This window comes from Electrona antarctica (assembly GCF_951216825.1).
Source record: "Electrona antarctica genome assembly, chromosome: 9".
In the NCBI taxonomy this organism is placed as follows: domain Eukaryota; kingdom Metazoa; phylum Chordata; class Actinopteri; order Myctophiformes; family Myctophidae; genus Electrona; species Electrona antarctica.
Genome location: NC_136790.1, coordinates 52,793,222 through 52,817,523, shown reverse-complemented (window position 1 = coordinate 52,817,523; position 24,302 = coordinate 52,793,222). Strand labels below are relative to the sequence as shown.

The 24,302-nt window shown below is 44.9% G+C and overlaps 1 protein-coding gene across 2 annotated transcripts in view; it reads right to left on the bottom strand.

The window, feature by feature from the left end:
- LOC306930334 (natural resistance-associated macrophage protein 2-like) overlaps positions 1 to 24,302 on the bottom strand; it is a 50,206-nt gene that overhangs the window by 14,970 nt on the left and 10,934 nt on the right. For both annotated transcript variants that reach the window (XM_079511254.1, XM_079511255.1), the window contains exons 3-13: positions 23,144 to 23,283; positions 21,985 to 22,104; positions 20,626 to 20,745; positions 18,635 to 18,741; positions 17,707 to 17,777; positions 15,855 to 15,922; positions 12,806 to 12,961; positions 11,732 to 11,890; positions 10,512 to 10,598; positions 9,758 to 9,877; positions 6,464 to 6,613 (exon numbers count right to left, since the gene is read on the bottom strand). In XM_079511254.1, coding sequence (XP_079367380.1) covers positions 6,464 to 6,613; positions 9,758 to 9,877; positions 10,512 to 10,598; positions 11,732 to 11,890; positions 12,806 to 12,961; positions 15,855 to 15,922; positions 17,707 to 17,777; positions 18,635 to 18,741; positions 20,626 to 20,745; positions 21,985 to 22,104; positions 23,144 to 23,283 — 1,298 coding nt within the window. The remainder of the gene's footprint in view (positions 1 to 6,463; positions 6,614 to 9,757; positions 9,878 to 10,511; positions 10,599 to 11,731; positions 11,891 to 12,805; positions 12,962 to 15,854; positions 15,923 to 17,706; positions 17,778 to 18,634; positions 18,742 to 20,625; positions 20,746 to 21,984; positions 22,105 to 23,143; positions 23,284 to 24,302) is intronic.

The following is a 24,302-nucleotide window of genomic DNA, read 5'->3' as shown; positions in this document are numbered from 1 at the left end:
ATAATTGAGCACCACTGACATAGCAACATAAGTTTTTTGGAAAATATTGCGATTTAGAAGACATTTGTAGATTCAGTCGTTCTAAAACAGAGAGTGAGAGAAGAGAGCGAGCGAAGCTCTAATATCAGTCGATACAGAACCATGGAGGCAGCAGGGTAGGAAAGGAAAGGAAAGGAAAGGAAAGGAAAGGAAAGGAAAGGAAAGGAAAGGAAAGGAAAGGGGGACTAATTAAAACATTTTTACACCAGTGGGGAAACAAATTGCAAAAGGAGCACATTCCAGAACCCTGTCTGTGTTCGGTCTGTTGTAAAGGCATTCCAGAACCCTGTCTGTGTTCGGTCTGTTGTAAAGGCATTCCAGAACCCTGTCTGTGTTCGGTCTGTTGTAAAGGCATTCCAGAACCCTGTCTGTGTTCGGTCTGTTGTAAAGGCATTCCAGAACACTGTCTGTGTTGGGTCTGTTGTAAAGGCATTCCAGAACCCTGTCTGTGTTGGGTCTGTTGTAAAGGCATTCCAGAACCCTGTCTGTGTTGGGTCTGTTGTAAAGGCATTCCAGAACCCTGTCTGTGTTCGGTCTGTTGTAAAGGCATTCCAGAACCCTGTCTGTGTTGGGTCTGTTGTAAAGGCATTCCAGAACCCTGTCTGTGTTCGGTCTGTTGTAAAGGCATTCCAGAACCCTGTCTGTGTTCGGTCTGTTGTAAAGGCATTCCAGAACCCTGTCTGTGTTGGGTCTGTTGTAAAGGCATTCCAGAACCCTGTCTGTGTTCGGTCTGTTGTAAAGGCATTCCAGAACCCTGTCTGTGTTCGGTCTGTTGTAAAGGCATTCCAGAACCCTGTCTGTGTTCGGTCTGTTGTAAAGGCATTCCAGAACCCTGTCTGTGTTCGGTCTGTTGTAAAGGCATTCCAGAACCCTGTCTGTGTTGGGTCTGTTGTAAAGGCAATCCAGAACCCTGTCTGTGTTCGGTCTGTTGTAAAGGCATTCCAGAACCCTGTCTGTGTTGGGTCTGTTGTAAAGGCATTCCAGGCCCAGGTGGTGGCGTAACCGTCTGGGCACCCGACTGGTAATCCAGTCGCAGTGTGCCGCGGGTTCGACTCCCGAGCCCGACACGGCCTTTACTGCATGTCTTCCCCCATCTCTCTCCCGTTTCCTGTCAGCCTACTGTCTGTCCCTTCAAAAACCAATAAAAGGCGTAAGCCGCAAAAAATATCTTTAAAAAAAAGTAAAGGCATTCCAGAACCCTGTCTGTGTTGGGTCTGTTGTAAAGGCATTCCAGAACCCTGTCTGTGTTGGGTCTGTTGTAAAGGCATTCCAGAACCCTGTGTGTGTTGGGTCTGTTGTAAAGGCATTCCAGAACCCTGTCTGTGTTCGGTCTGTTGTAAAGGCATTCCAGAACACTGTCTGTGTTGGGTCTGTTGTAAAGGCATTCCAGAACCCTGTCTGTGTTCGGTCTGTTGTAAAGGCATTCCAGAACACTGTCTGTGTTGGGTCTGTTGTAAAGGCATTCCAGAACCCTGTCTGTGTTCGGTCTGTTGTAAAGGCATTCCAGAACCCTGTCTGTGTTGGGTCTGTTGTAAAGGCATTCCAGAACACTCTCTGTGTTCGGTCTGTTGTAAAGGCATTCCAGAACCCTGTCTGTGTTGGGTCTGTTGTAAAGGCATTCCAGAACCCTGTCTGTGTTCGGTCTGTTGTAAAGGCATTCCAGAACCCTGTGTGTGTTGGGTCTGTTGTAAAGGCATTCCAGAACCCTGTCTGTGTTCGGTCTGTTGTAAAGGCATTCCAGAACACTGTCTGTGTTGGGTCTGTTGTAAAGGCATTCCAGAACCCTGTCTGTGTTCGGTCTGTTGTAAAGGCATTCCAGAACACTGTCTGTGTTGGGTCTGTTGTAAAGGCATTCCAGAACCCTGTCTGTGTTCGGTCTGTTGTAAAGGCATTCCAGAACCCTGTCTGTGTTGGGTCTGTTGTAAAGGCATTCCAGAACACTCTCTGTGTTCGGTCTGTTGTAAAGGCATTCCAGAACCCTGTCTGTGTTGGGTCTGTTGTAAAGGCATTCCAGAACCCTGTCTGTGTTCGGTCTGTTGTAAAGGCATTCCAGAACCCTGTCTGTGTTGGGTCTGTTGTAAAGGCATTCCAGAACCCTGTGTGTGTTGGGTCTGTTGTAAAGGCATTCCAGAACACTGTCTGTGTTGGGTCTGTTGTAAAGGCATTCCAGAACCCTGTCTGTGTTGGGTCTGTTGTAAAGGCATTCCAGAACCCTGTCTGTGTTCGGTCTGTTGTAAAGGCATTCCAGAACCCTGTCTGTGTTGGGTCTGTTGTAAAGGCATTCCAGAACCCTGTCTGTGTTCGGTCTGTTGTAAAGGCATTCCAGAACCCTGTCTGTGTTCGGGCTGTTGTAAAGGCATTCCAGAACCCTGTCTGTGTTCGGTCAGTTGTAAAGGCATTCCAGAACCCTGTCTGTGTTGGGTCTGTTGTAAAGGCATTCCAGAACCCTGTCTGTGTTGGGTCTGTTGTAAAGGCATTCCAGAACCCTGTCTTTGTTTGGTCTGTTGTAAAGGCATTCCAGAACCCTGTCTGTGTTGGGTCTGTTGTAAAGGCATTCCAGAACCCTGTGTGTGTTGGGTCTGTTGTAAAGGCATTCCAGAACACTTGTCTGTGTTCGGTCTGTTGTAAAGGCATTCCAGAACACTGTGTGTTCGGTCTGTTGTAAAGGCATTCCAGAACACTGTGTGTTCGGTCTGTTGTAAAGGCATTCCAGAACACTGTCTGTGTTGGGTCTGTTGTAAAGGCATTCCAGAACACTGTCTGTGTTGGGTCTGTTGTAAAGGCATTCCAGAACCCTGTCTGTGTTGGGTCTGTTGTAAAGGCATTCCAGAACACTGTGTGTGTTGGGTCTGTTGTAAAGGCATTCCAGAACACTGTGTGTGTTGGGTCTGTTGTAAAGGCATTCCAGAACACTGTGTGTGTTCGGTCTGTTGTAAAGGCATTCCAGAACCCTGTCTGTGTTGGGTCTGTTGTAAAGGCATTCCAGAACCCTGTGTGTGTTGGGTCTGTTGTAAAGGCATTCCAGAACCCTGTCTGTGTTGGGTCTGTTGTAAAGGCATTCCAGAACCCTGTCTGTGTTGGGTCTGTTGTAAAGGCATTCCAGAACACTGTCTGTGTTCGGTCTGTTGTAAAGGCATTCCAGAACCCTGTCTGTGTTCGGTCTGTTGTAAAGGCATTCCAGAACCCTGTCTGTGTTCGGTCAGTTGTAAAGGCATTCCAGAACCCTGTCTGTGTTGGGTCTGTTGTAAAGGCATTCCAGAACCCTGTCTGTGTTGGGTCTGTTGTAAAGGCATTCCAGAACCCTGTCTGTGTTGGGTCTGTTGTAAAGGCATTCCAGAACCCTGTCTGTGTTGGGTCTGTTGTAAAGGCATTCCAGAACCCTGTCTGTGTTCGGTCTGTTGTAAAGGCATTCCAGAACCCTGTCTGTGTTCGGTCTGTTGTAAAGGCATTCCAGAACCCTGTCTGTGTTCGGTCAGTTGTAAAGGCATTCCAGAACCCTGTCTGTGTTGGGTCTGTTGTAAAGGCATTCCAGAACCCTGTCTGTGTTGGGTCTGTTGTAAAGGCATTCCAGAACCCTGTCTGTGTTCGGTCTGTTGTAAAGGCATTCCAGAACCCTGTCTGTGTTGGGTCTGTTGTAAAGGCATTCCAGAACCCTGTGTGTGTTGGGTCTGTTGTAAAGGCATTCCAGAACACTGTGTGTGTTCGGTCTGTTGTAAAGGCATTCCAGAACACTTGTCTGTGTTCGGTCTGTTGTAAAGGCATTCCAGACACTGTCTGTGTTGGGTCTGTTGTAAAGGCATTCCAGAACACTGTGTGTTCGGTCTGTTGTAAAGGCATTCCAGAACCCTGTCTGTGTTGGGTCTGTTGTAAAGGCATTCCAGAACACTGTGTGTGTTGGGTCTGTTGTAAAGGCATTCCAGAACACTGTGTGTGTTGGGTCTGTTGTAAAGGCATTCCAGAACACTGTGTGTGTTGGGTCTGTTGTAAAGGCATTCCAGAACACTGTGTGTGTTCGGTCTGTTGTAAAGGCATTCCAGAACCCTGTCTGTGTTGGGTCTGTTGTAAAGGCATTCCAGAACCCTGTGTGTGTTGGGTCTGTTGTAAAGGCATTCCAGAACCCTGTCTGTGTTGGGTCTGTTGTAAAGGCATTCCAGAACCCTGTCTGTGTTGGGTCTGTTGTAAAGGCATTCCAGAACACTGTCTGTGTTCGGTCTGTTGTAAAGGCATTCCAGAACACTGTCTGTGTTGGGTCTGTTGTAAAGGCATTCCAGAACACTGTGTGTGTTGGGTCTGTTGTAAAGGCATTCCAGAACACTGTGTGTGTTGGGTCTGTTGTAAAGGCATTCCAGAACCCTGTCTGTGTTGGGTCTGTTGTAAAGGCATTCCAGAACCCTGTGTGTGTTGGGTCTGTTGTAAAGGCATTCCAGAACCCTGTCTGTGTTGGGTCTGTTGTAAAGGCATTCCAGAACCCTGTCTGTGTTGGGTCTGTTGTAAAGGCATTCCAGAACACTGTCTGTGTTCGGTCTGTTGTAAAGGCATTCCAGAACACTGTCTGTGTTGGGTCTGTTGTAAAGGCATTCCAGAACACTGTGTGTGTTGGGTCTGTAGTAAAGGCATTCCAGAACACTGTGTGTGTTGGGTCTGTTGTAAAGGCATTCCAGAACACTGTGTGTGTTCGGTCTGTTGTAAAGGCATTCCAGAACCCTGTCTGTGTTGGGTCTGTTGTAAAGGCATTCCAGAACCCTGTCTGTGTTGGGTCTGTTGTAAAGGCATTCCAGAACCCTGTCTGTGTTCGGTCTGTTGTAAAGGCATTCCAGAACCCTGTCTGTGTTGGGTCTGTTGTAAAGGCATTCCAGAACCCTGTGTGTGTTGGGTCTGTTGTAAAGGCATTCCAGAACCCTGTCTGTGTTGGGTCTGTTGTAAAGGCATTCCAGAACCCTGTCTGTGTTGGGTCTGTTGTAAAGGCATTCCAGAACCCTGTGTGTGTTGGGTCTGTTGTAAAGGCATTCCAGAACCCTGTGTGTGTTGGGTCTGTTGTAAAGGCATTCCAGAACCCTGTCTGTGTTGGGTCTGTTGTAAAGGCATTCCAGAACCCTGTGTGTGTTGGGTCTGTTGTAAAGGCATTCCAGAACCCTGTGTGTGTTGGGTCTGTTGTAAAGGCATTCCAGAACCCTGTGTGTGTTGGGTCTGTTGTAAAGGCATTCCAGAACCCCGTCTGTGTTGGGTCTGTTGTAAAGGCATTCCAGAACACTGTGTGTGTTGGGTCTGTTGTAAAGGCATTCTAGAACACTGTGTGTGTTGGGTCTGTTGTAAAGGCATTCCAGAACACTGTGTGTGTTGGGTCTGTTGTAAAGGCATTCCAGAACACTGTGTGTGTTGGGTCTGTTGTAAAGGCATTCTAGAACACTGTGTGTGTTGGGTCTGTTGTAAAGGCTTGGAAACCGCGTGTCCCCTTACTGGACGGGCCGTTTAATAATTGAATGAAGTCGTCCAGTAAAATATGAAGTGCCGACACAAGGCCATAACCCATTTAGGCCCGACGTCTTTTTAAAACGTATTATTTTCTGAAAAAGCTCATGTTTCTATGTCAGTGGTTCTCAATATTTCATGTCAAGGACCCCAAAACATTTATGAAATTGGCCGCCGACCCCCATCTGCACATTTTCACGATTTTTCAAAAATAGCAGACCACCGAGTGCCGCGCTATGAGCTTGTAGATCTGCTATTTTTAAATATCTAAAGTATAACATAATGCTTAAAACACCAAAAGGGGTTCCCGTCCAGAATGGGTTAAACAACTAAAACCAAGAACAGGCTTAGCGATAGAAAGCAAGGTTTGGCATCGATTGAGGACTTGGGTACTGAATTACAGAGGGCTTTAGAGAGTATAACAGTATTTATATTTCCTGTAACCAAAAATAAAAAAGGTGAAGCCCCAAATGTGAAAAGCATCCGTGTCATTTTAGATTTTAGCGTTGGCCATGCAAAAACAGCAGATGTACAAGCTCACAAGCGCGTCACTTAATGCCGCCCTGTGAGCTTGTACATCTGCTATTTTTTAATGTTTTTGAAGGCATAATGTAGAATCTGCCTCAGTTCTTAACCCCCTTATAGCAGCTTTTCAGGTCCTTCTGCCAGCTCTAGACGACATATTTGAATATTTGAATGCCAAAAATGTTTTTGTGTAAAAAAAAAATTACATCAATTACGTAACGGTAGTGGGGGATTTTTCGATTAATTACGTCAATAACGTCATATACTGTACTTGTTCCAGCGACCCCCCCCCCCCAGAAGCAAAGATTTGAGCAAAAGAATGTTCGATTTAAACAACGTATGTACCGGGAATTAAAAGATTTGCACACATTTTCACGGTTTCTTAAAAAAAAAAAAAAAAAGCAAATCTACACGATCTGTCGATCCTCACCTGCATGCTCTGTAGCACGTTGAGGAAGTCGTTCATGCCGGTCAGGTGTTGCACATCCTGGAAGATGGCCACCAGGAGGGTCGGCGTGATGGCGATGGAGCGGGTCAGCAGCACGCGGGCGAAACGCGACCAACGCAGGTTCAGAAAGCCCTGAGGGAAAACGAGTTACATTTGAGGGGCGAAACGGGACCCACGCAGGTTCAGAAAGCCCTGAGGGAAAACAAGTTACATTTGAGGGGCGAAACGGGACCCACGCAGGTTCAGAAAGCCCTGAGGGAAACAAGTTACATTTGAGGGGCGAAACAGGACCCACGCAGGTTCAGAAAGCCCTGAGGGAAACAAGTTACATTTGAGGGGCGAAACGTGACCAATGCAGGTTCAGAAAGCCCTGAGGGAAAACAAGTTACATTTGAGGGGCGAAACGGGACCCACGCAGGTTCAGAAAGCCCTGAGGGAAACAAGTTACATTTGAGGGGCGAAACAGGACCCACGCAGGTTCAGAAAGCCCTGAGGGAAAACAAGTTACATTTGAGGGGCAAAACGTGACCAATGCAGGTTCAGAAAGCCCTGAGGGAAAACAAGTTACATTTGAGGGGCGAAACGGGACCAATGCAGGTTCAGAAAGCCCTGAGGGAAACAAGTTACATTTCAGGGCGAAACGGGACCAATGCAGGTTCAGAATGCCCTGAGGGAAACAAGTTACATTTGAGGGGCGAAACAGGACCCACGCAGGTTCAGAAAGCCCTGAGGGAAACAAGTTACATTTGAGGGGCGAAACAGGACCCACGCAGGTTCAGAAAGCCCTGAGGGAAACAAGTTACATTTGAGGGGCGAAACAGGACCCACGCAGGTTCAGAAAGCCCTGAGGGAAACAAGTTACATTTGAGGGGCGAAACAGGACCCACGCAGGTTCAGAAAGCCCTGAGGGAGTTACATATGAGCTAGGCACGTGCAGAGAGTGTTAGAGAGGCAGGGGCTGAAATCCCATAAGAGGGCACTTTTGGCCCAAAATAGCCAAAAAAACAGATCTACAAGCTCACAGAGAGCTTGACATTCACTAAAATAAGAACATCATAATGGTGTGTAAAAAAAGCAAATCTAAAAGACTTTGCCACGGACATATTTGTCTGTGTACGGACACACTGACAACTATACAAACGGGGCGTTGCTGTAGTGTATTACCTCCATGACAAACTGCCCAGAGTAAGTGTAGTGTAGTACTGTACCTCCATGACAAACTGCCCAGAGTAAGTGTAGTGTAGTACTGTACCTCCATGACAAACTGCCCAGAGTAAGTGTAGTGTAGTACTGTACCTCCATGACAAACTGCCCAGAGTAAGTGTAGTGTAGTACTGTACCTCCATGACAAACTGCCCAGAGTAAGTGTAGTGTAGTACTGTACCTCCATGACAAACTGCCCAGAGTAAGTGTAGTGTAGTACTGTACCTCCATGACAAACTGCCCAGAGTAAGTGTAGTGTAGTACTGTACCTCCATGACAAACTGCCCAGAGTAAGTGTAGTGTAGTACTGTACCTCCATGACAAACTGCCCAGAGTAAGTGTAGTGTAGTACTGTACCTCCATGACAAACTGCCCAGAGTAAGTGTAGTGTAGTACTGTACCTCCATGACAAACTGCCCAGAGTAAGTGTAGTGTAGTACTGTACCTCCATGACAAACTGCCCAGAGTAAGTGTAGTGTAGTACTGTACCTCCATGACAAACTGCCCAGAGTAAGTGTAGTGTAGTACTGTACCTCCATGACAAACTGCCCAGAGTAAGTGTAGTGTAGTACTGTACCTCCATGACAAACTGCCCAGAGTAAGTGTAGTGTAGTACTGTACCTCCATGACAAACTGCCCAGAGTAAGTGTAGTGTAGTACTGTACCTCCATGACAAACTGCCCAGAGTAAGTGTAGTGTAGTACTGTACCTCCATGACAAACTGCCCAGAGTAAGTGTAGTGTAGTACTGTACCTCCATGACAAACTGCCCAGAGTAAGTGTAGTGTAGTACTGTACCTCCATGACAAACTGCCCAGAGTAAGTGTAGTGTAGTACTGTACCTCCATGACAAACTGCCCAGAGTAAGTGTAGTGTAGTACTGTACCTCCATGACAAACTGCCCAGAGTAAGTGTAGTGTAGTACTGTACCTCCATGACAAACTGCCCAGAGTAAGTGTAGTGTAGTACTGTACCTCCATGACAAACTGCCCAGAGTAAGTGTAGTGTAGTACTGTACCTCCATGACAAACTGCCCAGAGTAAGTGTAGTGTAGTACTGTACCTCCATGACAAACTGCCCAGAGTAAGTGTAGTGTAGTACTGTACCTCCATGACAAACTGCCCAGAGTAAGTGTAGTGTAGTACTGTACCTCCATGACAAACTGCCCAGAGTAAGTGTAGTGTAGTACTGTACCTCCATGACAAACTGCCCAGAGTAAGTGTAGTGTAGTACTGTACCTCCATGACAAACTGCCCAGAGTAAGTGTAGTGTAGTACTGTACCTCCATGACAAACTGCCCAGAGTAAGTGTAGTGTAGTACTGTACCTCCATGACAAACTGCCCAGAGTAAGTGTAGTGTAGTACTGTACCTCCATGACAAACTGCCCAGAGTAAGTGTAGTGTAGTACTGTACCTCCATGACAAACTGCCCAGAGTAAGTGTAGTGTAGTACTGTACCTCCATGACAAACTGCCCAGAGTAAGTGTAGTGTAGTACTGTACCTCCATGACAAACTGCCCAGAGTAAGTGTAGTGTAGTACTGTACCTCCATGACAAACTGCCCAGAGTAAGTGTAGTGTAGTACTGTACCTCCATGACAAACTGCCCAGAGTAAGTGTAGTGTAGTACTGTACCTCCATGACAAACTGCCCAGAGTAAGTGTAGTGTAGTACTGTACCTCCATGACAAACTGCCCAGAGTAAGTGTAGTGTAGTACTGTACCTCCATGACAAACTGCCCAGAGTAAGTGTAGTGTAGTACTGTACCTCCATGACAAACTGCCCAGAGTAAGTGTAGTGTAGTACTGTACCTCCATGACAAACTGCCCAGAGTAAGTGTAGTGTAGTACTGTACCTCCATGACAAACTGCCCAGAGTAAGTGTAGTGTAGTACTGTACCTCCATGACAAACTGCCCAGAGTAAGTGTAGTGTAGTACTGTACCTCCATGACAAACTGCCCAGAGTAAGTGTAGTGTAGTACTGTACCTCCATGACAAACTGCCCAGAGTAAGTGTAGTGTAGTACTGTACCTCCATGACAAACTGCCCAGAGTAAGTGTAGTGTAGTACTGTACCTCCATGACAAACTGCCCAGAGTAAGTGCCCGTCATGGTGGAGCTCTGCCCAGCAGCCAGGATGCCGATGGCCCAGATGTAGAGCGCAGCAGGGCCGAAGAAACAGCCCAGCACCACTCCCTGCAAAACACCCAGAGAACACAGCATACAAATCAGAAGGCAGAGATTGATAGATGGTAGGGATGGGTCCAATTAATCGTTAATAGGACCCGAAATCATCGCTCTTTCTTTCTTTTTTTTTAATGAAAATCTGTTGGAAAGGCAATATTGTCATCCAAACAGGACAGGGCTATAGGCCTACCAAAGTGTGCCTGGGATGTGTCTGTATAGCTGCATGACTGAGAGGAGTGTGAGTGACTGTGTGTGTGAGTTAATAACTCTCAAAAGTTAATAAGGGTTATTGTTAATCATCTACATCACGGGTTCCCAAACTTTTTTGGCTTAGGTACCCCCTTGGGGGGAAGATTTTTTTATTTGTAGGGTTCATAAAAAATAAAGCTTATAAAAAGGCTTGTAGATCGGCTATTTTCAGCAAGTGTAAAAACTGTCATTACGACGGCATCAAGGCACCGCCAAAATAGATTTTAGTCGACTAGAATCTTATGATATTTAGTCGACTAAAACTAGACCAACACTAAAACATTCCAGGTGACTAAAATGTGACTGAAACTAAGTGAAAACTATTCAAGAGAATAATGACTAAAACTAAAATCTGCTGCCAAAAACAACAGTGGTATTTATGGTGCATATTTACCCCTTTGTAGATGTCCACCTCTAGCGTGTTGTTGTTGAGAGGAAACAGGTCCGTGTGAGGGCTGCCCGTTTGGTTGCACATTTCATTCTGAACCAACATGGAATAAACAATTATCATCAGATAAACCCCAATACAGATACACCTTTCATTAACCCATTTAGGCCTGTAAAAAAGGTCTTCTAAATCCTGACAGTTTTCTGAAATACCTATGTTTCTAGGCCTATATCACTCAATATTTCATGGCAAGGACCCCAAAAATGATCTGTAATTAATTGGCCTCCGAGACCCCCCCCCCCCCCCCATCTGAAAATATGTTGTTCCATGGACCCTCCAGAAGCAAAGATTTGAGTTAAAAAATATATTCCAAATTTGAGGCACATTTTCAAGATTTTTCAAAAATAGCAGACCTACAAGCTCGTAGCGCGCCACTCAGTGGCGCGCTACGAGCTTGTAGGTCTGCTATTTTTCAATAGCTAAATTATAACATAATGTTTAAAACACCAAAAGGGGTTCCCGCCCAGAATGGGTTAAACACTTTCAACTCGGGAATCCCTATTTTGGACAAAATGTCCGAAGACGTAGTCTAGTAGTACACCATTTTGTGTGGGGACTGCGAATTGAAAATTAGCATCTTTGCTATATCCGGTGTATCTAGGCATTGTCCCATCGAAATAAACAAATAAAGTAAAGTACAATTTATAAACTGACAACGCACCGCGATTCAACACGCTCCGAGCTTGTAAGTGGGCTGTATTCAGCATGTGACACCATTGTACAATAGTACTGTTAACTTATAAATTAGGGCATAACCATTTAGGCCTGATGTCGAAATTTAAAATATGTCTTCTAAATCCTGACAGTCGTTCTCAAACATATTCATGTCAAGGACCCCCAAATATATATATGACATTGGCCGCCGACCCCCCGTCTGAAAATATGTTGTTCCAGGGACCCTCCCAGTAGCAAATATTTGAGTTAAAAACTCACTCTGTAACGTAATATATTCAAAGATTTCAGGCACATTTTCACGATTTTTCAAAAATAGCAGACCTACAATCTCGTAGCGCGGCACCGAGTGCTTGTAGATCTGCTATTTTTCAACAGCTAAAGTACAACATAATGCACCAAAAGGGGTTCCCGCCCAGAATGGGTTAAGCATGGATAATCCAAGCCTAAACAGCAATTATTCCAATGTTACAGTATATTAAATATGCACCCACCACTTCCATGTTGGTTTTATTGTAGAAAGCTGAGGCGAACACAGCTACAACAAACACGTTGATGAGGAAGGAGATGAAGAGAGCGATGGTCGCCTCGATGAAGTAGTACTTGTTGGCCTCTGTTACTTCCTTCTTGTTACCTCGGTCGATCGCCCGAGACTAGAAGGCGAGAGGATAAAGATGAACACACTTAAGTTAAAGATGGAGTGCCACAATTGTTGTATTTTTCCAGTTTTTCATGTGTGAGGTGACAGTACTTCATTAGACACCCTGGAGTCGTTTTTATGTGCAATGGTGCATTAACTTTGTATTTAGGGTTTCTTCCTGGAGGCTGAACCCTTCATAGTCAAACAGGCCAATGAAATAAACAGTAATATAGTGACATCACACTATCAGCCCCTCCCCTAACCCCCTCCCCCTTTATCATACAACTACAGCTGTGGGTGCGGCTTCAGTTCAGGTGGATCACCACCTACCAGGCATACTTAATGAACTGGTGGGCGTGTCCACATAAAAGCATGATTTTAACAAATACTGTACACTTTTTGGAAAAAACGTTCTTCCTCCTTATATTATAATACTACCTGATGATCATGTTTTAGGGTGGAAAAAAATCATGGCACTCCATCTTTAAGTTGAAGCAATTAAAGATGGAGTGCCACTATTTTTTTCGTGGAAGAACTTTTTCCAAAAAGTGTACAGTATTTGTTAAAATCATGCTTTTATGTGGACACGCCCACCAGTTAATTAAGTATGCCTGGTTTGCCTGGTGGGTGGTGATGGGTGGTGATCCACCTGAACTGAAGCCGCACCCACAGCTGTTGTTGTATGTTAAAGGGGGAGGGGTTATGGGAGGGGCTGATAGTGTGATGACACTATTTTACTGTTTATTTCATTGGCCCGTTTGACTATCAAGGGTTCAGCCTCCAGGAAGAAACCCTAAATACAACGTTAATGCACCATTGCACATAAAAACGACTCCAGGGTGTCTAATGAAGTACTGTCACCTCATAGACACATGAAAAACTGGAAAAAAGCCATGATATCATGATTTATATTCTTTTATTTCCTCACCTTGACCAGTGCTGAGTGCAGGTAGATGTTATGGGGCATGATGACGGCTCCCACGATGCCCACCGCCTGCACCAACTGAGCAGATTTACAGCCCTCGCAGTACGGAAGAAACATGCCCTTCAGCAGCTCTCCCTGGTCCGGGGCGACCAAGACATACTAGGGAAAGATGAGACAGTCATTCACACTCTGATATACCAGAAACATGCCCTTCAGCAGCTCTCCCTGGTCCGGGGCGACCAAGACATACTACGGAAAAGATGAGACAGTTATAACATGCCCTTCAGCAGCTCTCCCTGGTCCGGGGCGACCAAGACATACTAGGGAAAGATGAGACAGTTATAACATGCCCTTCAGCAGCTCTCCCTGGTCCGGGGCGACCAAGACATACTAGGGAAAGATGAGACAGTCATAACATGCCCTTCAGCAGCTCTCCCTGGTCCGGGGCGACCAAGACATACTAGGGAAAGATGAGACAGTCATAACATGCCCTTCAGCAGCTCTCCCTGGTCCGGGGCGACCAAGACATACTAGGGAAAGATGAGACAGTCATAACATGCCCTTCAGCAGCTCTCCCTGGTCCGGGGCGACCAAGACATACTAGGGAAAGATGAGACAGTCATAACATGCCCTTCAGCAGCTCTCCCTGGTCCGGGGCGACCAAGACATACTAGGGAAAGATGAGACAGTCATAACATGCCCTTCAGCAGCTCTCCCTGGTCCGGGGCGACCAAGACATACTAGGGAAAGATGAGACAGTCATAACATGCCCTTCAGCAGCTCTACCTGGTCCGGGGCGACCAAGACATACTAGGGAAAGATGAGACAGTCATAACATGCCCTTCAGCAGCTCTCCCTGGTCCGGGGCGACCAAGACATACTAGGGAAAGATGAGACAGTCATAACATGCCCTTCAGCAGCTCTCCCTGGTCCGGGGCGACCAAGACATACTAGGGAAAGATGAGACAGTCATAACATGCCCTTCAGCAGCTCTCCCTGGTCCGGGGCGACCAAGACATACTAGGGAAAGATGAGACAGTCATAACATGCCCTTCAGCAGCTCTCCCTGGTCCGGGGCGACCAAGACATACTAGGGAAAGATGAGACAGTCATTCACACTCTGATATACCAGAAACATGCTCTCCCTGGTCCGGGGCGACCAAGACATACTACGGAAAAGATGAGACAGTCATAACATGCCCTTCAGCAGCTCTCCCTGGTCCGGGGCGACCAAGACATACTAGGGAAAGATGAGACAGTCATTCACACTCTGATATACCAGAAACATGCTCTCCCTGGTCCGGGGCGACCAAGACATACTAGGGAAAGATGAGACAGTCATAACATGCCCTTCAGCAGCTCTCCCTGGTCCGGGGCGACCAAGACATACTAGGGAAAGATGAGACAGTCATAACATGCCCTTCAGCAGCTCTCCCTGGTCCGGGGCGACCAAGACATACTAGGGAAAGATGAGACAGTCATAACATGCCCTTCAGCAGCTCTCCCTGGTCCGGGGCGACCAAGACATACTAGGGAAAAGATGAGACAGTCATAACATGCCCTTCAGCAGCTCTCCCTGGTCCGGGGCGACCAAGACATACTAGGGAAAGATGAGACAGTCATAACATGCCCTTCAGCAGCTCTCCCTGGTCCGGGGCGACCAAGACATACTAGGGAAAGATGAGACAGTCATAACATGCCCTTCAGCAGCTCTCCCTGGTCCGGGGCGACCAAGACATACTAGGGAAAGATGAGACAGTCATAACATGCCCTTCAGCAGCTCTCCCTGGTCCGGGGCGACCAAGACATACTAGGGAAAGATGAGACAGTCATAACATGCCCTTCAGCAGCTCTCCCTGGTCCGGGGCGACCAAGACATACTAGGGAAAGATGAGACAGTCATAACATGCCCTTCAGCAGCTCTCCCTGGTCCGGGGCGACCAAGACATACTAGGGAAAGATGAGACAGTCATAACATGCCCTTCAGCAGCTCTCCCTGGTCCGGGGCGACCAAGACATACTAGGGAAAGATGAGACAGTCATAACATGCCCTTCAGCAGCTCTCCCTGGTCCGGGGCGACCAAGACATACTACGGAAAAGATGAGACAGTCATAACATGCCCTTCAGCAGCTCTCCCTGGTCCGGGGCGACCAAGACATACTAGGGAAAGATGAGACAGTCATAACATGCCCTTCAGCAGCTCTCCCTGGTCCGGGGCGACCAAGACATACTACGGAAAAGATGAGACAGTCATTCACACTCATGAGAAAGACATGGGAATCACATCCTGACACAGAAAGGGCAGAGACTGGGAGCAAAAAAAACGTCTTCTTTCTGAGCTCCGCTATATCGCCACATTGTTTTTAGTCTTTATTTATTCACACCGCCAGGAGTACACATACGTAGATAGACATACGATCCCTTTAGAACTTACCGATGTGCTCCTACTTTTCTTGTACATAGCTATGCTTTTTGTTTTATGCATGCACGTATACATGTTAATATCTTTGATATTTCTCTTGGCCCATTCCTTTTCCACGTCCCCTTTTTCCTCCTGAAAACTATGAATGATGGAGCTTGACTGGACTGGACATCATTCATACAGTATGAACGGGGTTGCGACCGCACCGAGAGAAGATCCGAGTTACAGCCAGTGTGTGTGTGTGTGTGTGTCACATGCAGGAGAGACGCAGATAATTATTGAATGAAAAATCGTTAGCGTCCCGTCTCGCTCTCGCACATATATCACGGGAGCCTTGCACTCCCTAGACGTCGGTTAAAATGAATTGGAATAACAACAAACGTATGTATCGCATCCTAGTCAAATCTTGCAGTGTGTGACTGATCACCTTGTCGGTAATCAATCGTATCGTGTGAAAACCACAAAGATATTATGACAGCCGATTTAAAAAGAGACTCTTTCTTGACTCCCCGACAACTTCTCCTACCAAGTCCTACCACGTGTACGGGCCCTAAGGGAAATGTATATACAGTAGACTCTCAAACACCACACAGTTTAAACTTTTGAATGGAAGTAAAGTTAACACTTACCTCATAACCAAAACTGACCGCCATGATGGTGATGAGGAAGCCAAAGAAAGCTTCAAGTTTCCTTAGACCTACAATGAAATGAATACCACGCTAAACTTTAGAGAAGACATTTCTAAAGCCGAGACAAACTGAAGCTAAATGCTGGTATATTATGAGGGCTGATCAAAACATTCTAAGACGTGACGTACTACCTAGGGGTCGAATCACCCATTAGGTCTTTTAACCCATTTTGGGCGGGAACCCCTTTTGGTGTTTTAAGCATTATGTTATACTTTAGCTATTGAAAAATAGCAGATCTACAAGCTCATAGCGTGGCACCGAGTCCCTGGAACTACATATTTTCAGATGGGGGTCGGAGGCCAAATACATATGATTCTGGGGGTCCTTGACATGAAATAGTTTGAGAACCACTGACAGAGAAACATAGGTTTTTCAGAATTTTGTAGAATCGTCCTCGGGTCTAAATGGAAAAGAGGTTTTGATTTTACTGACACTTCCTTTGGTGTGTACCTGCACCGAGTGCCACGCTATGAGCTTGTAGGTCTGCTATTTTTGAAAAATCGTGAAAATGTGGCACAAATCTTTGAATATATATATTCTTTCAGAGTGAACGTTTTAACTCAAATCTTTGCTTCTGAGGGGTTCCTGGAACAACCCCCATATTTTCAGATGGGGGTCGGTGGCCAATTACATATCATTTTTGGGGTCCTTGACATGAAATATTGAGCACCACTGATACAGAAACATGAGGCATTTCAGAAAACTGTCAGACTTTAGAAGACATTTTTTAAATTTCGACGTCAGGCCTAAATGGGTTAAATTAAAAAGGCACCTGCCAACATGTTTCGACCTAACCGGTCTTCATCAGGGCAAGAATGGGCACTTTTTCTTTCTTCCTACATTTGTGACCAGGTCTAGCAAAATGGTCCTCATCTCGCCTATAATGATGATAATTTTTTGTGATTTTCGTTTTTTTTCAACAGATTATTGATTATTGATTTGGGCAAATTAAATGTATACATTTATAAGTCAAAGTAGGCTAGCCAGCTCTAGGTGTTGAAATGTTGTGAACATTCAAAGGGGATTTTCTCAGCTTTGGGTAAAACGGCACAATCATTTTAAAATGGTCATATCTCCTTCAAATATTTTCCAATTTAATTGAATGATACATCATATGAAAGCTTACATTCTGTACTTTAATAATCTAAAATTAAAATTAATCTGGTCAAGATGAGGCCCTATTTGCCAGACGCGGTCACATATGTATGTAGAAGCCACTGTTTGGACAAATCGAAACTTGCCATCTTGAAATTGCCGATACCGATCCGATCAAAAAAGTCAAATAATGGCTGCTTTTCCGTCGGGTTCTTATCAACTTACAGACGAAGAATTTCAACATTGCTTCTAAACGTGGTAGGATTGTTGCGACAACTGCATATCACCTGGCGGCTCATTACGACCTGTCACAGAAACACTGCAACTAATCTGGGCGGCTTGAGCTGGAGAACAAAGATAGCTACCAATCAAAACGACTCTATGTAAATACGTGCAGGAATGTTCACACCCCCAAAATACGCAAATAATCTTTAATTACCAATTACAACGACTTAATGACACTAAAACGACTTTCTGATGGAATAAAAACATTCTTTAACATTCCAACTGTGTTAATGCGAGTAAAACGAAAACCACAAAAAAAAGGGTATTTTGGTCTATTGTGGAGTTTCATTAGAGCCGACTTATGGGTTAAAATACTGGAAGGGGTCACATATGTATAATTATTTGGGGAGGAAAAAAGGCAAAGTCCTAAAATGCTTTGATCAGACCCTGCAATCACGGAGGAATCACATACCATACTTGTCCAGGAAGAGGAACACGAACGTGTCGATGATGGTGATGAGCACACCTGCCCACAGTGGTATCCTGAGGAGAGAAACAAACTCAAATTAAAACACACAGATTGTACTCAATTAATGTAGATTTTCAGACATTGCAACAGTGTTCATTTTGACAACACATTTTGATTTAGTTTTAGTCGTAGTGTTTTGAGTCAAATATCATTTCGTTTCAATAATTCGAAATATTTCAGATTTAGTCTAGTTTTAATCGACCAAATATAACTCAACTAAATCTACAGTTGATTTTGTCAACAAAAATGCATTTTGGCGGGCCTTGAAGGTGTCACTCATAAGGCCCGATTTTATATTGGTTGCATGCTGAAAATAGCCGGCCTACAAGCTCACAACGTTGTGACCTTGTAGATCGGCTATTTTCAGAGCGCAACATCCTAACATAAAATGACTTATCTTTTAGTTCTACTGGATCTCTTCTCCACTCTTCTCCCTCCCTAACATTTTAATATAGTTTTTATGTGTTGACGAAGTTGTCAATATATGTGACTGCTGCTGGAAATAAAGCCCCACAATTGTAAAAACGGCAGAAAATGAGAAAATACGTTTGATTTAGTTTGTGTATTCTTTGTTTGTTTATCCCATATTAATACAGTCTGAATATTGAAGGTTTTCATTCTAAGAGATAGCTGTTTTAGAGTAATTAAATTGTTAAATGTATAGTCTTTAGTCATCATTGTCATTAAATTGTTAAATGTATAGTCTTTAGTCATCATCGCTTAGTTTTGTTTATTACGTTTTATTTCGTTTGTCAGTGAAAAAAAGTGAAAAAAAGGTAGTAGACAAGCATTTTTCGTGCAATACCCTGACAAGCAGCAGGGTAGATGTACAGTACAGTACAGTACAGTACAGTACAGTACAGTACAGTACCTGCCCACTGAAAGCAGATTGAAGGCTATGGCACAGCCAATGACCTCCTGCATGTCTGAGCCAATGATGGCCAGTTCCACCATGAGCCAAAGGAGAATGCGTGGGACCTGAGAGAGAGAGAGAGAGAGAGAGAGAGAGAGAGAGAGAGAGACAAATAATCACAATAAAGCTGCTATAAGCAATAATATGTCAACGTTTTTTAATTACCCTTTTTTTGGTATTCAGACAGCCAGCAATGGGTAGAACGCTCCCAAACAAAATGTAGTCTCTGTGACACATCTAGGGGCCGCAATCTGCATTCAAAGATTTTCCTAGAAGTTTTGTCATTGGTTGATTTGCATGTCTACCTCCTGACATTTTTGGGGGGAGCGTTTTACTGTTTGATGGCCTGAATATAAAAAAAGCTAATTTAAATTTTGATATATTATTGCTTATAGCAGCTTTAAATATTCAACTGTAAATAATTACAAAGCGATTAAAGCGTCCAATAAATACGAATGTAGCCCCGTCCGTCAAGCCACAAGATATTGTTTTGTATTAATGTCTAGACTGTGGTCTTAAAATTGCATAAGTAGGCATCCTATAATTCCACCAGGGGGAGGTGTAGGGTAAGAGAGGCTATAGGAGGCTTTACATGCACAACCACACAGACTTGTTTCTTCTGCATACTAGACATCTGGTCCATAAAAACAATGAGGTCTTAAACATATTTAAATCAGAATGTAATATTGAACACGACCCAGATATGTGCTCCAGAACAAAATCAAATGGGATTCTATGGTTTCTGACATAGAAGACTATAGAGGCAGATAGTAGGCTATTTGATACGAATTCCAGGCTGCTTTATTCTGGCCTGTGTGAGAGTGAACTGAACTAGTGAAACAAGATCTACATAATTGTACTGATTTTGTTATTAACCCATTTTGGGCGGGAACCCCTTTTGGTGTTAGCATTATGTCATGCTTTAGCTATTGAAAAATAGCAGATCTACAAGCTCATAGCGCGCCACCAAGTGGCGCGCTACGAGCTTGTAGGTCTGCTATTTTTGAAAAATCCGAAGAACCACTGACATAGAAACATAGCTTTTTCAGAAAACTGTCAGGATGTAGAAGACATTTTTAGAATCTGATCTCAGGTCAAAATGGGCTAATAAAATAAAAATAAATAAATAAATAAAAAAAACTAGTGAAACAAGACACAACATTCTGGTCTGAACCGTGGAAGCGGCCGTAGGTGTTAAAAGGCACAATGTCTAGAGTTTCCTCCACTGTGCAGCATTGTTCTCCATCTCCAGGAAGTGCAGACTAAGCACTGAGCACACAGAGACGAGCTGTGTTGCCAATATTAGACTTCAAATGGGAACGAATGGCTTTCCTCAACTGTGATCATAATGCTCATTTGTGGCTTTCGCCTTTATTTTATATTTGTTATGGAGGGACAGACAGTAGGCTGACAGGAAATGGGGAGAGAGATGGGGGGGGGGGGTGACATGCAGTAAAGGCCGTCAGGATCGGGAGTGGAACCAGCGGCACACTGCCAGACTGGATTACCAGCCAAGGTGCCTGGACCGCTGAGCAACACTTTTTAAAAGTGTACAAGTCGCTCCCATGTCAGCCGACTCTAGTGACTGGCCAGAGAGGGTTAAGTGGAATGAACTCTGGTGGTGATGCTAACGGACCTGGGGTGACAGCCTGGGATTTCCCAGTTGGTACCCCTCCCTTTGGAACTCAATCCCAGATCAAACTAAAGCCGCCCCCACCTTTGCTCAGTTCAAAAACACACCTCTTCATACTCGCATTCCCCGCCTAATTATAATCCCCCCCATTCTGAATTTAAATTTGAATGTTTTTTTATTCTTTTTTTGTTCCGTTAATGTAACGCAACTTTGAGTAGTGACAAAAGCAGTGTTGAAATTGGATGCATTATTATTATTATTAGGCCTACTGTATGAATGCATTTCTTTTTAAAGGGAGAAGAAAGGTGAATCTCACGGTGGGATACTGCCGGTTGCAAACTTCGGCGAGGTGCATGCCGGTGACCACGCCCAGGCGGGCCGCCAGCCTCTGGAGGAGGAGCCCGATGATGGTGGCCCCCAGCAGGACCCATAGGAGCTGAGAGAGAGACACAGAGAGACAGAGAGAGAGACAGAGACAGAGACAGAGACAGAGAGAGACAGAGACAGAGACAGAGAGAGACAGAGAGACACAGAGACAGAGAGAGACAGAGACAGAGAGAGACAGAGACAGAGACAGAGAGAGAGACAGAGACAGAGACAGAGACAGAGAGAGACAGAGAGAGACACAGAGAGAGACAGAGAGACACAGAGAGAGAGACAGAGAGAGAGAGACAGAGAGAGAGACAGAGAGAGAGAGAGAGAGACACAGAGAGACAGAGAGAGACAGAGAGAAAGGAGAGACACAGAGAGACACAGAGAGACAGAGAGAGACACAGAGAGAGACACAGAGACACAGAGAGAGAGAGAGAGAGAGAGAGACACAGAGAGAGAGAGAGACACAGACAGAGACAGAGAGAGAGACAGAGAGAATAACAGTCACACTCACACACAGGCTGTACAGAGACCAACCAATGCCTGATTTTTGGCCCCGATTTTGGAGTCCATTTTCGTCACCGCTAAAAAAAAGACAAGCTCACGTTGTGAGCTTGTAGACTGGCCATTTGAACTATTCAAAAATGTTTTGCAAAATAGTAAAAAAAAAGGCAAAGATGTTTAGGGATAAGGGCTTTAGCGGTGACGAAAATGGAGCCCCATATCACTAATATCACTGCGTAGGAACTTCGGTGTGGAAGACTTATTTCCAAGGGGGCGGGGTTACAAACAAATTCCAACGTCACAGCGAAAAGGTATCACTTTGAATAGTGGGCTCTGATTGGTCACCCACGACTCTGGGGTGAGTGAAACGTAATTCAAACTGAGGAGTGCCAGACCAATAGCTCCCCAGGGATTTCCCAGGCTACCACTGACTGACCTTAAAGCTTGTCTGGGTTTCCAGGCTACCACTGACTGACCTTAAAGCTTGTCTGGGTTTCCAGGCTACCACTGACATTAAAGCCTGTCTGGGTTTCCAGACTGACCTTAAAGCCTGTCTGGGTTTCCAGGCTACCACTGACATTAAAGCCTGTCTGGGTTTCCAGACTGACCTTAAAGCCTGTCTGGGTTCCAGGCTACCACTGACTGACCTTAAAGCCTGTCTGGGTTTCCAGGCTACCACTGACTGACCTTAAAGCCTGTCTGGGTTTCCAGGCTACCACTGACTGACCTTAAAGCCTGTCTGGGTTCCAGGCTACCACTGACTGACCTTAAAGCCTGTCTGGGTTTCCAGGCTACTGACCTTATAACCTGCTTTAGCTCCAGACTGCAGGTCAGACTCGATGTTTCCTGGATCCAGGTAGGCGATGCTCATGAGAAACCCTGGTCCAGTGAACGCCCACAGCTTACGGAAACTAAAGATCTGGACCACACACACACACACACACACACACACACACACACAGTTTAACAATTTATTTATGTCCACACACAGGGAAAGCATACAGGAACACAAATATTTTAGGTGCAGTAAAGGTTACATTCACAAACTCATGGATATGTCCTCATGATACAACACACATGTCACTTAGCACTCCTTGGGCACAAGCAGTGGCAGCTCCGACACACACACACACACACACACACACACACACACACACACACACACACACACACACACACACACACACACACACACACACACACACACACACACACACACACACACACACACACACACACACACACACACACACACACACACACACACACACACACACACACACACACACACACACACACACACACACACACACACACACACACACACACACACACACACACACACACACACACACACACACACACACACACACACACACACACACACACACAAACTACCCAAACTCCAAATCTGATCCACTCGGCTAGGGAGGGGATTAAAAATGTTGGGTTTTGAACTACCCAAACTCCAAATCTGACTCCACTCGGCTAGGGAGGGGATTAAAAATGTTGGGTTTTGAACTACCCAAACTCCAAATCTGATCCACTTGGCTAGGGAGGGGATTAAAAATGTTGCCGCGTTATACGCTGTTGTAGATTAAACCCATTTTGGGCGGGAACACCTTTTTGGTGTTTTAAGCATTATGTTGTACTTTAGCGTGAAAATGTGGCACAAATCTTTATATATATTCTTTCAGAGCCAACGTTTTTTAACTCAAATCATTGCTTCTGGGAGGGTCCCTGGAACAACGTATTTTCAGATGGGGGTCGGCGGCCAATTAAATATATTTTTGGTGGTCCTTCACATGAAAACGTTTGTCAGAACCACTGACATAGAAACATGGGTTTTTCAGAAAACTGTCAGGATTTAGAAGGCATTTGTAGAATCGTTCCCAGGTCAAAATGCGTTAATGTAAGACACATTATGTTTATATAAATACTATGGAAATAATAAGTACCTGGTTGGCATCTTCTGGAATGGGTACCTTCTCCTCAAAGTACGTGTCAAAGGGTTCCTCCTCGACGACTGGCGATGCCGGGGGAGAGATGGTGCTGTACTGGGTGGTCTGGATGGCCCCTTTGTCCTGAGGAGGCTCCTCTGACAGAGGCAGAAAGGGAGACATGGGAAGTTCAATGTCATTGGTCTGGTCTGTAAACTGAACACTGTACATGACTTATGAGGTGTACTTGTTGTGTACGACGAGGACCACAATGGAAATTCGTCCTGGACTTTTGTGTAATATCCTCAAGTCGTTTTAACTTGTGTTGTGACTTTTAACTCAATGGCTACCAAGGACTTATTTAACTTCTTGATGTCCTGGAGCGCCAAGGACATCTTTAACGCATTAACATTATTTCTTTTTTTAGATTTAAAAAAAATAAAATAAAAAAATATATATAATGGTGGCGGTCTGGGACTTTTGGCGCCCCCTGGTGGCGGTGAACTACCCTTCATGTGACCACCGCGCTCTGACTTTAGGTGCGTTACCCGTTCGAAACATATCAAAAATAAATAACGGTAGTGGGTCGCACACACCAAGACTTCAGTTCAAAACATTTATTTCATTTTATTTTTGTCAACAGGGGACAAACGTTTCGGCTATCCAGCCTTCATCAGTGGACACATTTCTTATGTGACTTTTAAAGGCGTAGTGAAACGGAAATGGTGGACATTTTATTTTGAAGTTTCAGACGGTTTCAAGTTGAAACACCCCTATGAAGTTTCTGAGCCAATCAGAACGTATTTACGCAGCACATGGAGTGTGTTTGTTTACAAGTCAGATAGTCGGCCAGCTGTACCAGTTTACTGTTATGTGGCTTATATCTACCCTATAATGTTTTCAGATACATATTTTAGCGTGATGATTAAGTTGAAACCGAGTAATACACTCTCTGGATGTTATCTTGAATGGGAATAAAAACGGAGGATTTCTGTAATCAGTAGCAGCTGTGCTGAACGGATGCGGAGATACGGGGAATTAAACGGGTGAGCTTCATTTTTATTGGCTTTTATCGATGTGGGCCTCGACACGTCATCACGCAGCACGTTTTCAGGAAGTAATACAAAATATATTTTTATGGACTTTTGATATAAAAACACACAAAAATGAGAATTTG